Source organism: Neodiprion lecontei, chromosome 2, assembly GCF_021901455.1.
Source record: "Neodiprion lecontei isolate iyNeoLeco1 chromosome 2, iyNeoLeco1.1, whole genome shotgun sequence".
Lineage (NCBI taxonomy): Eukaryota > Metazoa > Arthropoda > Insecta > Hymenoptera > Diprionidae > Neodiprion > Neodiprion lecontei.
The window spans coordinates 5,837,120-5,852,683 of record NC_060261.1 but is presented as its reverse complement, the minus strand read 5'-3'; the positions used below and the strand labels follow the sequence as shown (position 1 = coordinate 5,852,683).

General features: G+C 37.4%; 1 protein-coding gene across 6 annotated transcripts; it reads right to left on the bottom strand.

The window, feature by feature from the left end:
- Window positions 1-210: 210 nt before the first annotated feature.
- On the bottom strand, window positions 211-15,490 carry LOC107224822 (PHD finger protein rhinoceros). Of its 6 annotated transcripts, none has more exons than XM_046731445.1 (10): window positions 15,472-15,490; window positions 13,080-13,132; window positions 12,472-12,989; window positions 11,963-12,119; window positions 11,574-11,726; window positions 11,167-11,469; window positions 10,816-10,989; window positions 10,524-10,693; window positions 10,273-10,396; window positions 211-10,153 (listed from the first exon to the last, which is right to left on the bottom strand). In XM_046731445.1, the coding sequence occupies exons 3-10, from the start codon at window positions 12,930-12,932 to the stop codon at window positions 3,179-3,181; spliced, it is 8,517 nt and encodes a 2,838-aa protein (XP_046587401.1). In that variant the 5' UTR covers window positions 12,933-12,989; window positions 13,080-13,132; window positions 15,472-15,490; the 3' UTR covers window positions 211-3,178. The 6 variants fall into 6 exon arrangements, with proteins under 6 accessions (XP_046587401.1, XP_046587398.1, XP_015520508.1 ...); XM_046731442.1 differs by lacking the exon at window positions 15,472-15,490 and adding an exon at window positions 15,078-15,352; XM_015665022.2 differs by lacking the exon at window positions 15,472-15,490 and adding an exon at window positions 15,078-15,351 and having other exon boundaries at window positions 11,167-11,454.
- Between the last annotated feature and the right edge of the window lie 74 nt (window positions 15,491-15,564).

Here is a 15,564-nt window from a genome sequence, read left to right as displayed (position 1 = left end):
TTCGAGCCGTTTCCTCAATCTGCCAAAATACCCGATCGGGATTGCACACGATGTATTATTATTGGTTTCACACATGTGAAAAGTAAGGTAAAACTGTGCTCAGAAAAATTGTATCGTTTAGCATCCGTTCCTATGTATATAGTTATAACAATGTGGGTAAGAGTATGTAATCAATTAACAAAATATGTAATAACTGAGTCACAAGAGACAGAATTTAAAAAACTGTAATTATTATTAATCGTAGTAATATGATTATTGACAATGACGCGGCTATGTGCACATTAAAACACCTTATCTTTATCTTACAAGACCAGCTTCTCTTGTACACTATATACAATAACTAAATATCATAGTACTTCATTTATATTATAATAAAACTATATAATATTAAATTTATTATTATTATCAATTATGTGTACGAAACAATCGAAAATTAACCAATATTTATATTACATTCTGTACAATATAGGCTTTTAAAACTTGATCTCTTATCACTGACAATGTACAGTACACACTGTAGGGTATGAAGTGCAGATTTGCAAATTGTATAGTAATTCGCGGAGCATATATGCAGCTAACGAAAGGAATTGCATAGGGAATATTCAAAAATTATAATCGCGACGTCTTACTGAATTATCAAATAGTTGATATTTTTTTCACAAATATTGCAAGTCCTTGCCGAGGCCAAGAGAACTGACAATGAATGTGTTGTGGGTGTGCAACAATTTTGCGAACTCCGCAATTAATATCAAGTACCTAAACGTTCTACAGGTTTCAAGAAAAACTCTTAGGGCAGTAAATAATTACTCGCCCATGTCAGTTACTCTGTGATGAAATAATATTGCCAAATTGACAAAGAGAGGATAAAAAATGTTCAAACCGCGACATTTTACCAAGTAATTCTCTTGGCCTATGGTAATCTAATCATCGAGACAAACACTTTAACTATAGTAACAAAATAGTTGGAAGATAAGACCATACAACTTTACACAGCCGTCAAAAACTTTATACCAATCATATTACGAATTAATGATAAGTAAAGATTCAGCAAAATACAATATATACAATTATTTAATCTTTCGATTGAAAATTTACATGCCGACTATTTTGCGAAATTCAAAACGAGATTTCACTTACAGCTGAAAGTTTACATACGTGAGTCTTTCACTTATTGCATATACTAATTACTTTTCTGATAAAATATAGCGGGTTGATTACACGTGGTAATTGGTTAGTACGGTTTTTTTTTGGCCAGAAAACGGAAACCCACAACAATGCAAAATAAAATATAAATGATACAGAAGTATTTTATACAAAAATTTATTTTAAAAAGTTATTAAATGCATAATCAATCTCACTATATTTTATACCCAAATAATATTCAATCATTTATAGCGATCAAAAACTGACGCATGTATTAATACCAACAACTTTCGGCTAAAACTGAATTCTTACTCTTCTATAGCATCACATTCCAGTAAAATTAGATATATATTCATTACGTCTTAGCAGCAAGTAGTTTTAGTAAGCGGAAAAAAAGATCTGTATATTCTGGAGCAATCACCAACTTTTGTACTTTGCTACTGAAATGTAATGGAGTGCCCTCTTATTTTATCACAATTATCTAAAATTCAACATGGTGTAAAAAATCAGTACAAAAAAAGAAAGACAAAATTTTTGCATTATTAACAAATGTACATTTTAGAAGTAGGATTCGAAACAATAACTAATATGATTACAAATTTTTGCACAATATCAACAGTTATACTATTTTGTTGGAAATTGGTTAGTCAAATTTATTAGTCGTGCTAAATAAGCAGATTGTGGATTTTTATCTACCGTGTAAGGGAGTTGAGTTCAATTCATAAGTTATTTTTTTTTTTAAATCATAGAATTTTTAGTCATTAAAAATTGATACTGACCCAACACCCAATACTGATTGCTAAAACTAACTGTTACGCTTTAGATGATCTAGAATCTCTGTGCACTTAGGCAGTCGCAAATCCAATTACACACACAGTAGCATAGTTTGATGTTGAAATTGATTGACAAAATATATAAATCTTTTTCAATTAAGCTTTTCATCTCAAATAAATAATATGATCTGCATAGCTGTGTTCATAAATAAATATATATGCTATACACTGCAGAGTTACGAAAGTTCACAAAACAAGTTTAAAAAAATACTCAACAACTGGGTGTTAACTAAAATAAGATATACGCCTTTCGAATAGATTACATAATAGCTGCAACTATACATAAAATAGTGATAAAAAAATCGTGGACACTTAATTTAATGACTCAGTTGGGCTGATTATTATTCGTTTAAACTTTAAGCAAATTTTACCACATGGTACATTGATTGTAGTAGTTATTTAAAAGACACACGTCATGATACTCTGCATGTTATATAGCAATAAAAATGATTATCTATATAAATTGATGTGAATGGATTTTCTTCTTTAAATAAACTGATAATCTAAATTCTTTTAGAAATAAAAAGTGATTTCTTTCATTACTATTATTATTCCTCGATTAATATGTATAATATATATATAAATATATATTCATATACAACATATATATATGTATATATTGTATATATATATTTTATTAAACGTTAATAATAGTCTTCGGAAATATATTTATATGTATAGTATTTTATTAAAAGTAATTATATGTAATGTGTTTAAAATCACGATTTTAAACTGTGATTTTCTGAATATTTGTACAGGGTATTTATTTATTTTCATTTTTTCATTAAAATTTAGGGTGCCCAGAACGGTATCAAACGTTATTTGAATAAAATCATTTTTAATTGCCTTTATAAGAATATGAGTTTGAAATGACGTTACATTGTACAGTACGACAAATGAATGATACCTTAATTAACAACCTGCACTTTACTCTTGCAATGCACATGCTAATTGTGGTGTATTTTTTCGTTTTGGGCACTTTGTGACATTTCACTTCACCCGTCATCAGATCATCATTTACATGCCATTAGTAATATATATTACACAAAACTTTTTCTAGTGAGTCTCTGTCTCAACATTAATATAATATACATCATTTTTTGTGGTTTTTTTGTTAAATTTTTTTAATAATAATAATAATAATAATAATAATAATAATAATAATAATAAGAACCATTAATTACTGTATTATACAATTATTATCACCTAACTTGGCATCCCTGTGGGAGTGGTGCAGGCGGACAGCCTGGAGAGTTGTGAGCAGTATGTTGAGGCAGCATAGGAATATCGTCCTCCTTGGAAGATTGCTTTGTTGAGGATTCCTCGCTCTCCTTATCAACAACGGCCACATCTTCCCCTCTGGATATTAAATTTGAGGTCACTTTACCACTGTCGTCGCACGCACTACTGACCACCGGTGCTTTCAGTTCATATCCTTCTTGGCATCTAGTTAATTTTAACCTTATGGGTGTGACTTTTGCAGAACGGACATTCCTTAATGAAGTTATACTGGCATTTGGATCAGTTGGCAATTTTTCATCAACTCGACTATCCAGGGGGTAGCCCACTTCTTCCTTCGACGGTTCAGGTGGCGGAGGACCAACTCGACTGTCTTGGTTATCAGGATGATTGACTCTGCTTGCCTTGTCTCCGTCAACTATGCCAACCGGATTGATGCTGGGCACCTCATTTGACGTAGTTTCGTGAACATTAGTTGCTGAGTTGGTGCCTTTCCCTAATCTAATGATCAATTTTGGAGGGGCAGGGCCATCGCCCACAATTTCTACATGTCCCTCTTTTTTGTTAGATTGTTTCTTTTTCCTCTTACCATTCTTATCTTTTTTACTCTTGACTTTAGGCTTCTCGTCGTTATCGAATCCCGCCATAATCATTCGACGGAATTTCATCGATTCTCTTTTTAATTCTTCCATTGTCGGCAAGCTAGAAATACTGCTTAATCTTTTCTTTGGCGGTCTTATTCTACTACGATCATCTTGTTGCACGTTGCCCAATTCCTGTCCAATTATGCTATTGCCGATTTTTATTTTAAGCTTAGGAGCAAGACCGCTATTTGTTACTGTGGTTGCTGAAGGTCTTGTTTGTCTTCCTCTTCTTCTATCTATATTACTGGCACCTACACCACGCCGCCTGTCCGACGCACCTTCTTCGTCAGGTAAATCAAGGAAACTTCCCCCTCTTTCCTTTCTTCTTTTTTTCTCCATGTTTGCATCGACGACTGCTTTGTAATCCTCCCTAGTTGGGAAGCTAGTCATAGATGCAACTGCCTTAGGAATAGTAATTACATTTCGACTAACAGGTGGTATTGTAATTGGTGCCGAAGTTATATTGCCACAAGTCGAATCTTCCATGTTCATATCTTGAGTACAGTACTGCCGTAAGAGTTCTTTTTTTCTCATTCTACGCAGATTCGACGTTCCCGAAGCAACTGAGGCGTTAGTTGCTGCAGGAGTTATAATAACGGGTGCTTGTTGTGCAAGTGGAGGTGCAGAAGTCGCGGGTACATAATTAGCGTCCAAGAATGGGCCCTTAATTTTAACTTTCAACTGATTACGAGAATCTGTAAGCAGTACTTTATTGGACTCATTTATGTTTGACGAAGGTGCTTCTGCAGTTGGATTGGATATATGGCCATCTCTGCATGGGTCAGATTGCTTGCTTGCTATAAGAGCGGAATGTAATTCTTTCTCTAGGTCTTCATCAATATCCGGTAATGATTGGTCCGCAGATCCACTTGTAAAGGGGCCTAGTAAATGATTTGCATATGCTTGTGTGTGTATCGACGATGTTTGTGCATCAATTGTTGAGTTATAGGTTCTCATATCAACTGGTCCTGGTAGCAGCGGTAATACGGTGTCAGTAAATGGCTGCCCTGTTGTAGCTTCAGAATCTCCTATGCCAGCACTGTCATGAGCTGTTGGCGATGACAGCCTTCTCTCATCATTATATTTCTTATGTAAAGTAGGACTAGATAAATGAGAAGTTTGTAAGCCCTCATTTAGTATACTCAAACTTTCCCGTTTGTCGTTTACATCCGTGGATTTCTTCCTCTCGCGCATAGTACGCAGGTCTGCGATGTTTGTTTCATTTGTAGAATCTTCATCGGAATCAAAATCATACACAGTTCCCACTAACTTGCTACGTATGGTATCTTCGTTATTGTGCATTGCATTCACAATATTGACATTCGACATTGCAGTTGTTCCATGACTACCGCGTCCGCGTCCCCGACCTCGGCCTCGTCCACGATTCCTGTAACCGGCTTGTTGCGAAGATTTCGAAGCTCTGCTACGTGCTTTAGAAGCTGGAACAGTCTTTGAAGCTTCTTGACGTGGTGACTTTCCAGGAGATTTTCCCTGTAAGGACGTTACTCTGGCTGAAGATCTCGTTGGTTTTGCAGGAGATTTCTTTCCTGGTTGCGTAGATTTATTTTCAATTAACATCTCCTGAAGGGTATCGACAACTGAGTCGGACACTGGGGTTTCAGACATATTGTTCAAGAAAGGCATTGGCACCACAGGAGGACTTGGCTGTTGTTGTAATTCTTGAAGTTGTTGCTGTTGCAATTGTTGCTGTTGATGTACTTCCTGAGTCTGTTCTTGTTCCGAGATTATAGGTGGTGGTGGTGGAGGAGTTGGAATCTTTGTAGGTGATACCATGGCTGCGGTCAGAGCCATATTATGAGATGAAGAGGTAAATGCTGCTGTAAGTGGTGATGCTTGCATATTGAGAGAATCCTCCAGAGGCTTTGATACATGTGGTAAGAGAGATCCAGAGGTGGGAAAAGGTGCTCCAAAAGGTGGAGGAAACATGCCTGTGCCTGGTGACGGATACGGTAATGATGCTGCACAGGACTGAGGTGGAAATAATGAAACTGGACCAGCATACGTACTTGGCTCCGAATAGGAATGATAGGCTCCCGTCTCCATAGAACGTGGCGGGAAAGGAATTGGAGCCATATTTTTGTACGATGGAATAGTAGAGGGATCTTCATTCGAGGAAGCAGATGTAATTGACGATGACGTAGAACGACGTGAAGGTAATACTTGGCTCTCTGCCCACCTAGTATCCTGACGTGAGTTGCTAATATCATTGTAAGGTGATCCGCCTTGATTATAATCCTGCCTCATGTCCGACGACATTTCGTCTTTTTCTAAGACTTGAGCTTCAATATCATTAACTTGATCTTCCTCCGAGTTGGGTGGTTCGATCAGATGTCTGTTCACCATTTCCATTGGTGTTATTTCATCAACGATTTGACTTGGTAATTGTCCAACTTGTTGATCAATAATTTGAATTGGTGGCACTCTGGCCTCGGGATGTGGATCGACATGTTGCGCTGGGTGCATGAGCTGATGCGTTTGCTGAAACAGCTGATACTGTTCTTGAATATTCATATTAATTTGTGGATGCACAAGCACCTCATTATTGCTTTCTGACATTACAGCATCATTCGGATATTCATGTCCACTGTAGCGATGATTCTGACTTTCTATAAGCGTGTTGAGATGCACTTCGTTAGGATTGAAATTTTCCATACTCGGCGGTACCCATCGTTCATCAGCTTCAGCCCTATCCAACTTTTCTCTTTCTGCAACAGTGACCTTCCCAGTTTCACGTCCTTCGTTATTGTATGGTGCATAGGGCTCATTATTATGTGTATAACATGATTTGTCTTTTTCCTCTATACTTTGATTTTTGCAATCCAAGTCATCAGATATTTGGTTAATACTATCATTATGTTTCACATCAGACATAGGTTCGGGTTCCGGCTCTTTTAACTTAAGTTCCTTGTTCGATGAAATTTGTTCTGTAGGCTTTTCCAGTAGAATCTCTTCTTTCTTAACCTCCTCTTCTATCGCTACAGATTCCAGCTCAGGTTGTCCAGTATTTGATTTTTTCGATAGCTCCATTCTCAATTTTTCAACCAGATGTAGAGTTTCTCTTGCGCTATCTTCCTTAGAGTCTTCCTTGAACCAAAGTTCGTTATTAAAGGAAAACGTGAGTGGCGGAGCGCGTTCTTCTGGATCACGTGGTATACCGAACCCATCATCATTTACCATATCATCGACAGTTAATATATCATGTTCAAAGTCGAAAAATTCAGATACACTCGGATCTTTTCCTGCATGCTGGGGTGAAAATATCGAACGATTCGTAGATTTTCTTCGTTTATGGCAGTCTTTTTCACTTGCTTCAAGCTTCTCCGATGTACATTTTGACACAGTGTTGTCTCTAGTTTCTTTCGTGTCAACATTTGCTGTCGACATCTCAGTATCTTGGATTGATATTTCTGTGCGCGTATCAATTTTGTCTTCACTTTTCTTCTTACACTCTGGATATTGATCAGATATTATTTCACTAAAATCACTCGACCTCCTATCAACATCTGGTAATGTAGTTCCTACATCATTATTGCTACCTGGATGATGTTTGTAATGCTCATTCTTAACTGATTCTGTTGTAACAATCTTTGGATGGTATTCGTCCTTGTGTATACTTTCAGAATCCTTGCGAATTTCTTTCTCTATCTTAACATCAGAGTTCTTGGCTTTAGATAACTTATCGAGGTGTTCTCTTTTTTCGAGAAGTTTGTCTAAACCTCTGGATGATTTCTTGGGACTATCTCGTTCAGCTTTCCTTTGCTTTATTTCTTCCTCTAATGTATTGACTGAGCTTTTTGCAGCAGTCTTTTTGTATTTTTTATCATCAGTCTTTAGGGCGGTCTCTTCTAGTAGGTTTTTAGATGTGTCTAGTTCACTAATATTAGTGTCATTTTTGCTGTCACACTTTTCAGTTTCTATCTGTCGAGTGTCAGTTACCTTCTTCTCTATTTTCTTGAGCGAAGCCAGACTTTTGCTGTTCTTTTCCTCTTTTTGAGGTACTTCGCTTGATTTTCGTTTACGAGCATCAACTTTTGTTTTTGTAATGGCACTTGCTTCGTCTTTTCTTGTTGAAGTTGATTGCTGCTGATGTGGCTGTTTGGAAATCTGATTTGTTTTCTTTGCAGACTTGGGCCCAAGTAGATTTCGTGCCCCATCATTATCTCGACTCCCACTGAGTGGACTGCTCTGGTTTGAATGCTGATGTTGTGGGGTGATAACTTTTTTGGTCGATTCTCTTTGATCTGACTTTCTATCATGTGGTTGTTGTTGTTGTTGTTGTTGTGGTGCTGGTGGGTGTTGAGGTTGATGTTCTTTGGACGCTGAGAATCTACTTGATTCTTCTCTCTCAAAAGGCGGCGGCTGAAATTCGGGTCCATGCCGCCCGTCGGAAGTTTTAAGCTTCTTATCGGGCAGCTTTTTGACTTTTCGGCCAACCGACTTTTTCTGCGTAGTATCGGAATCCGTTGCATTATCTGCAGTTTTGTTGTAATGCCGTTTATTGAGCGTCTTTGCTTTAACTTCGTTACTGTTATCTGTATCGGAGGAGGTAGATGGTGAGTTAGCTAGCTCAATAGCAGGTGTAGTAGGAACATTTTGTGCAGTAGTTTTGCACTCGTCAGAGTCGCTACTACTGTCGGAAGAACTACTGCAACTACTACTGCTACTACTATCACTGTTACTGGACAATATTGAAGGTACCAAACTTTCCTGCTGCAATTTTCTCGTTTTCTTCGATGCCTCTTCTTTCTTCGGTGTTTCTTCTTTTTTCAATTCCTTCTTCCTAGGTTGTTCTGGAGAATCTTTCTTCGTTTTCACTTCAGGTATCTCTGCCACCTCTGGTTGACCAACCTTTGTACCCATGCCACTTTTAATATGTTCTGCTGCTTTTTTGGCTGCTTGCCTTTGCGGTACATATGCAAGAATTTCCGAACCATCCCCAAACTCTTTATCAAAATCATAAATATCGTTATTTTTAGAATCCTTATTAACTTTACCATCCCTCGGTTTACTTGATTTCTGCTTCACAGGTTTAGCAACCTTTACTTCATCCGTAGGAGATTTTGTCATATCTGGCTCTATCGAAGGATCCTTTTTGCTCTGAGATCTTTGCATAATTTCGGATGCCTTTTTAGCTGCTTGCCTTTGCGGTACTATCAAAGCAGTTGGAACATATTCCTTCTTCTTCGACACCTTTGCATTATTATCCTTGCTCTTGGGAATTTCATCTGCTGAATGATCTTGACGTGATGTATCTTTAGTGGCAAAATTCTTTTGCGAATTTTTCGATATATCGGCGGCTGAAAATTCCTTTACAGCAGCCTTCGTTCGAAGAACAGCTCCGTGTGCATGCTCCTGTGAATCGGAATCAGTATCTGAGTATATGGCAGCAGCGTGAGACGGACCAAGACGTGAGGTAGATGTACTACCAAGCGGTAGCAGGTCATCACTGTCACTAGCAGAACCGCCTCCTTCAAGCTCCCTCTCCATTTGTTGCAAGGTACGTAACTTGCCTACGTGCGTATCCGTTTTGTCGCTTTCACTACTGTCATGTAGTGCAGTCCGAGAACGACCAGGAACATTAGTTTTCTTATTTTTTCTCCTATTGGTTTGTGGTTTAGATGGAGCAGACTCTTCTTCTGTACTTGTATCAGTGTTTAGTTCAAGCTTCGGTGTTTTGTTCAAATTTTTATTTGGCGATTTAACTGTTGGTTTAGCGGTATCCGTTTCGCTATGGCTAATGGATGACAAATCACTGTCGTATAAACTTTTTCTTCTCACCGAGCCGTTCAGGTATAGCCTCTTATACGGATTATCTATTTTAGAATTTTCTTTCGACGCTCCGTTAAAATCAGTTTGAATTTTCTTCTCGTCGCTAGATACTGGCGTGGGGGATTTGATCCCTGCAATTCTTGCAACGATAACATCAAAATCATGTGTATGATCATTGGAGTACGGATCAGAGTACAAGCGATCGTATATCGAAGGCCCATGATTAGCTTCTAGTACCGCAGCTGCTGCAGTCGGAGGTAACAATGACCCAGACATAATCAGAGCTTGCTTATGAAAAGTTTGCTCGCGTAGTTTCAAGAATGTACGACATAGTTTCTCACGTCTTCCCACCATGTAACAAAGATTCCTTACGCGTTCAAGGTCTTGACGTAGCTGTACAAACGTACGCATTTTTTCCAAATCCGCAGCTTGTCCTTGAGCTCGAGCACCAGCACCTGATAGTTCACCGCATCGTGGTGCCAATAATGGCTTATTATGTCCAGCCTGTAAATATTCGTTAACGTTAACGAGTCAAGTTTGTACTGACGTACTTATTATATTATTAGTAAAAAGTAATAAGTGATTTCAGTATAAATAGGGAAGAAAAAATAAATGAAACTTACTCTTCTCTTCAACTTCCAGTAATTATAAATATAAACAATGCCATCTGGGTCAACGTCTAGTTGTTGAGAAGTAATGTCTTTGAGACTGACATGCTTATCGAACTCTGCTTCAATTTCTTGCAGCCTATACAAAAAGACAATTTCGATTAGCAATTATCGAGTTCATATGGATATTTTCAATTCTCTGTAAGTTCACGTCATTCAGTGACTAAAGTTTCACATACTAGAGGCTGGTAAACACTTTCACATACTTAGCTGCACGTGCTTGATTCTTTTCTTCCGACGTCATATCCTTGCGCTTTCGTTTCCTCGCCTCACCGTCTTCAGAATCGGAAGCACCTTTCCCACTACTACCACCTACAGCTCCTCCGACGCCAACTTTGTCTTTAGTGTTGGTTCTACTATGCTTCTGACAGTATGACTGTGAAGCAATTTTGTTTAATTTTTAATTGACCTTTACTAGTACAAAAAAAAATGTCGTTTTAACATAAACTAATCAATCAATACGGGTTTTGTAAAAATTCTGTGAACAAACATGCTTACTCTTAATTTAACACCATCATCTGCCATTTCGTCTTCGATTATTGCCTTCATCTCAAGTCCGTGTTTGAAAGCACAAGTAACGTGATACGCTGTTTTACAAGTTTTTATGCTGCATTGAATGCAAGCACCAACGCGTTCGCGACACAACACGCATATGAGTGCCCATCTGCTTTGCTATAAAAATTTATTGTTATATGTTAATTATCTTTAAAACATATCTGGCATATGTGGCTCCAATATTTTCTGCTAGACAATCTATTCCATAGATTTTACACTGCTCATAACGAACTACGGCTTATGATACTCGAAAATCATTTACCCCAACAGAAATTTAAACATATCTAAACCTACCGGAATACTAGATATTTTGGTGATTGGCTCCATTCTTTCAACACAACCAATGCTGACTTCAGGTATCCACAAAGCGCAAGAAACGTGTGCCCATTTTTGTCCACTTCGTGTACATTTCATTGCACCACCTTTGTTTGGACACAAAACACAATCCGGACGTTGACTCAGAGAACATGTCCTACACAACCAGGAGCCCTCAGGTATTGAAGTGATCCCATAACAGGCCTGGTGTACGCAAATGTTGCAGCAATCGCAGAACACCATCTCGTTACCTTCTTCGGAATCAGGCTGTAACCAAACGTTCTGCTCATGTACCATCAACTATTGTACTATAAGCATCCAATCCAAATGATGTAACTGTTGTTGGAAAAATTCGTTTTTCTAGTAATTTCACATAATATACTCACAGATCTACAAACATCGCAGATGACATTTTCGTCAAATTCGATGCCAAGACCTTCTTCATTTTTTACAATCGTTTGAATTCGCTCCCAACAACAAACTTCAAGCTCTTCGATGACACGCTCCAGTTGCGGTTCAGTTATAGACGATTGACCAGCCTAAAAATGAGGATATTTTTAAAGTTTAGTATAAAAAAATTTGGGATTTTATGCCATCTTTACTACGACAAATATCAATTAATTATTATGATCTGTATCAAATAATTACAATTCTAAATATCTGGTTGCTGGAACGATATAACAAGAAATATCCGAAAGTTTTAATTACCTGTATTAGAGTACAAAATACAGTTTTAAAACTGTATTTTACTGATTTAAACAAATTTTCATTTTACCTGCGCCCTTTCCCCGTTGAGCACTCCAAGCCATGCAATATCGGTGTCATCAAGATCATATGCACATGCTTTCTCTGCACGTGCAGGTGTGGTACTCAAATGATGATCTTCTGAATTAAACCAATCATCCCGAGATATTCTTATAAACTTTTTTGGCCTGAAAACAAATTCAAAGTTAGGATTTGATAAAAAGAAGATATAATTGAAAAAAATACTATGACTTAAATACGAATATAAGAAAGACAAGCATAAAACACATTAGAACGGATAGAATCCTGGTTTAAGGCACGACAATAACTATCAATATCTGCGGAGTATCTATTTTTTAATTTAAGAAATTCATTCCACACAGAATCTGTAATGCTTTTACAATAATATAATTAGAAGAAGAGAAAAGAGAAAGAAAGAAGGATACCTAAGTTAGTTCGATGATTTTTATTCATCCATAAATCTGATATTTCGATATATAACAATATCATAGGAATATAAATGAAGAAAGTTTTACTCACAGTTTAAATTCACCATGCAGTTTGTTAGATGGTGAAGTTTGAGTGACAGTGACCGCAGGTTCAGGAAGAGAGTCTGGATTAACAGGCACCTGAACGCCTCTTTCCCATTCTTGTTTCCACTGATCTGTGATTACCCAATATTCATTCGGACTTAGAGGTTCACTGTCCGGTAATTTCATAGCACTGATCAGATCTTTGCGGAACAATTCAGCTGGAGCTTCTGTTGCGGAACGATTGTAAATAGTAGACTTGATATCGCTGAGGGGGCGGGGGGTCCAGGAGGCCCCCCCTTGACTGGATGACGCCATCGTTTCCTCCTCCTCAGAGGGCCCCAAAGCTGCTGCTGCCGCCAATGAGCTTGGGACTGCTGGGCCCAGGCGGCATTTACGTCTTTTAATCGCGCCCGGACAAGACGCCGGATCATTGTCGCTTCTGTTTATTCTCTTGCCTCGTTGTGCCATTCTACTAGACCAAATAAGCTAGTGATACGTGGCACATGCAGGTGAGCTGTGCACACCCTGAAAAATAATAATAAAACAATTTTTGGTTTTTCCGTGGAAACAGAGCATGAAAGATCACAGTGATTGTACAAATTATTGAATACTCACTACATAGCTGTCCATAGGATATTTATTATCTTGAAACTGAACGTCCTTTAGAACTGGAAGAAAATCAGAAAAAAAGGAATGGTCAGATATAGTAAAATACGATGGTGAAGATGGAGAAACTTATACAAACTACGTATTTAAAGTATGCGATTTCTAAGAACATTAATAAGTTACGATAAAATAACTCATGTTAAACAACCGCTTTTTAAGCGACTAGCCAAAACAATATATTTGTCACATCTACTCATAATTACTATTGCAGATGCAGTGATCGATTCAACTCTCAATGTATTTTACAAGTACCAAGTTTTACCAGAGTTACATATACCTAGTTTTGCAACTCTATTTAGACATGGATTCGCAAAAAGCCTTATTTGGATGCAGATGGAAATAAAGTTTAAAAATGATATGATTACATTACGTGACAGGTCTACAATGAGTGTCTTGTGAAAAATTTAAACTTATACTAGAAAAATAAGTTACTAAGTTTCAACCAAATATATGATATTTTAATATACATCTTTTGGAAGCAATGTACAGCTCTAACACACACAAGTAATTCTATTTTTCATGTTGTTTACACAAGCAAATCTGTGGTTCATACTGCTTAATCGATATTCACAGCGCAGTAGGTTATTTCAACTAAAAGGTCAGTATTTCGAAAATACCCTAGTAATGGACCGCACGATTTGATTCGGCAATAATATAATTAACAATAGATAACAGAGTTTAATTTGAACATTTGAAAAAAAAAGGCAGCGGACTTTCGATGAATGTAAACAAAGGTTGTAAGCACGGGTATAAAGTTTACCCGTAGAACATTACAAGGAGTTGGAATAGCAAACACCAGTTAATATCTATTTATAATTGTAAGTAACTATGGATTCAAAGAATCATTAGTACAGAATGACATGAATTAGTGTTACATATGAAGCATTAAATGAGAGAAAATCAAAGAAGAGTTTCACATAGCGCTTGTGAATGATTTTTGGCTGAGAAGACGGTAGGTCAAGACGACAATAGTTGTGAGACTGTTTAAAAATTAAGATATCTTAAAACAGGTGGTTTGCAGAACTTGTTTGCAATGAAATGAAAAAAATAGGTTATGGACAGACTAAGTTAGTTATTCATAACTTATCGGTGCGCAGGTTATTCGATCGGGTAATATCGGTATGTTAATCCCTAGGGGTTTTAGGGTAAGAGCCAATATTTGGGTGAAGAAAATAGGAATATCCAATTGGTATTTGCATCGAGATATTGTAGTTGAGAGGCAGTAATGGTAGGAATAGTCACCATAACACATTCCTGATGACTAGATGAAGAGAATTGGGTCCTGTTAGTTGGATGCGAATAAAGAAAAAGAGGTTATAAAAAAGTCACTGTTATCCGGGTAAATACACCCCCACTCGCGTGTATACCGATAAAACGTATCAGTTTAGTGGTTTTTTTTTAATGCAGTTGATGAATTTATTGAAAAAATGATAGAATAGATTAAAATCGTAAAAAGGTTGCTCCCATCCTAAAAGCATGTAAACATTGAGACGAAGCGATATCGTGTAATAAATAGCGTATTGTTTGTAAATATCTATCACTCACTGCACAAACTGAATAACAACGACACGACAATCGGCATAAAATCGCATGATATACACAAAACTACAGAAATTAGTGTGTTCACACGGAGAAAATGCTCACGGCTCCATTATGCTGCTGCCCAACAACATTGACAATATAGATGGCAGCACCCGCTCAATCCACACAGTCTACACACTCGAAATCCATTAAATACCTTATTATTGATCTATTAGCCGAATATACTTTTAGGGTGATAAGTAACCAAAATTAAATATGTCCACTGCTAAATCTATTATTTTAAATGTATGGGCCCGTTTTTAATACCGCAACTCCGTAAACGTTAAATGCGTACGTCTCTGTCAGCAGCCTAACCAACATGTCCTCATTAGTTATTCCACCAACATATAGTCAATCCATACTCACTCTCCAAAGATCCTACGTATCAGTATTACTTTTAAATCCTATTTCCCTGGGTCTCTTGAATAACGATTCATTTCAAATAATATTTTCACCAAATCAATAATATATTTACATAAATGGTGATACTAGCGTTTGGCGCCATCATGCCTGAAAAAATAACTGTAGAAGTATACCAAAGTCACGTGACATCAAAACGAGATCTCGCAATTCGTATTCACAGATTATAGATCAAAAGAGATCGAAATTCTATTAATGAGCAATAGCCCTATAGCAGCTCGACCGGTACGGTACGCCCCCTTCTCACGGCGTGTATCACGGTGCCCCATTATTAACGAAGCTCGTCCTAGCGCGCGGTTTATTTCGATTTTTCTCTATGTACTTTAATTATTCCTCTTACTGGGTTCTTCGTGCCTGCATGGTTACCCTGCCTGTCTTTGCCTTCGCTCTTCGACGCTCTTCGGCTCGTGGCGCGCAAACGTCACGTTGGTGA

What these genes read in the sequence shown, in the direction of transcription:
- LOC107224822 (XM_046731445.1), bottom strand. Translation starts at nt 12,932, where the DNA reads ATGGCACAACGAGGCAAGAGAATAAACAGAAGCGACAATGATCCGGCG. An exon ending in TCAACGGGGAAAGGGCGCAG is followed by an intron (nt 11,727 to 11,962) that starts GTAAAATGAAAA and finishes CCTCATTTTTAG; the next exon opens with GCTGGTCAATCGTCTATAAC. An exon ending in AATCAAGCACGTGCAGCTAA is followed by an intron (nt 10,397 to 10,523) that starts GTATGTGAAAGT and finishes CTTTTTGTATAG; the next exon opens with GCTGCAAGAAATTGAAGCAG.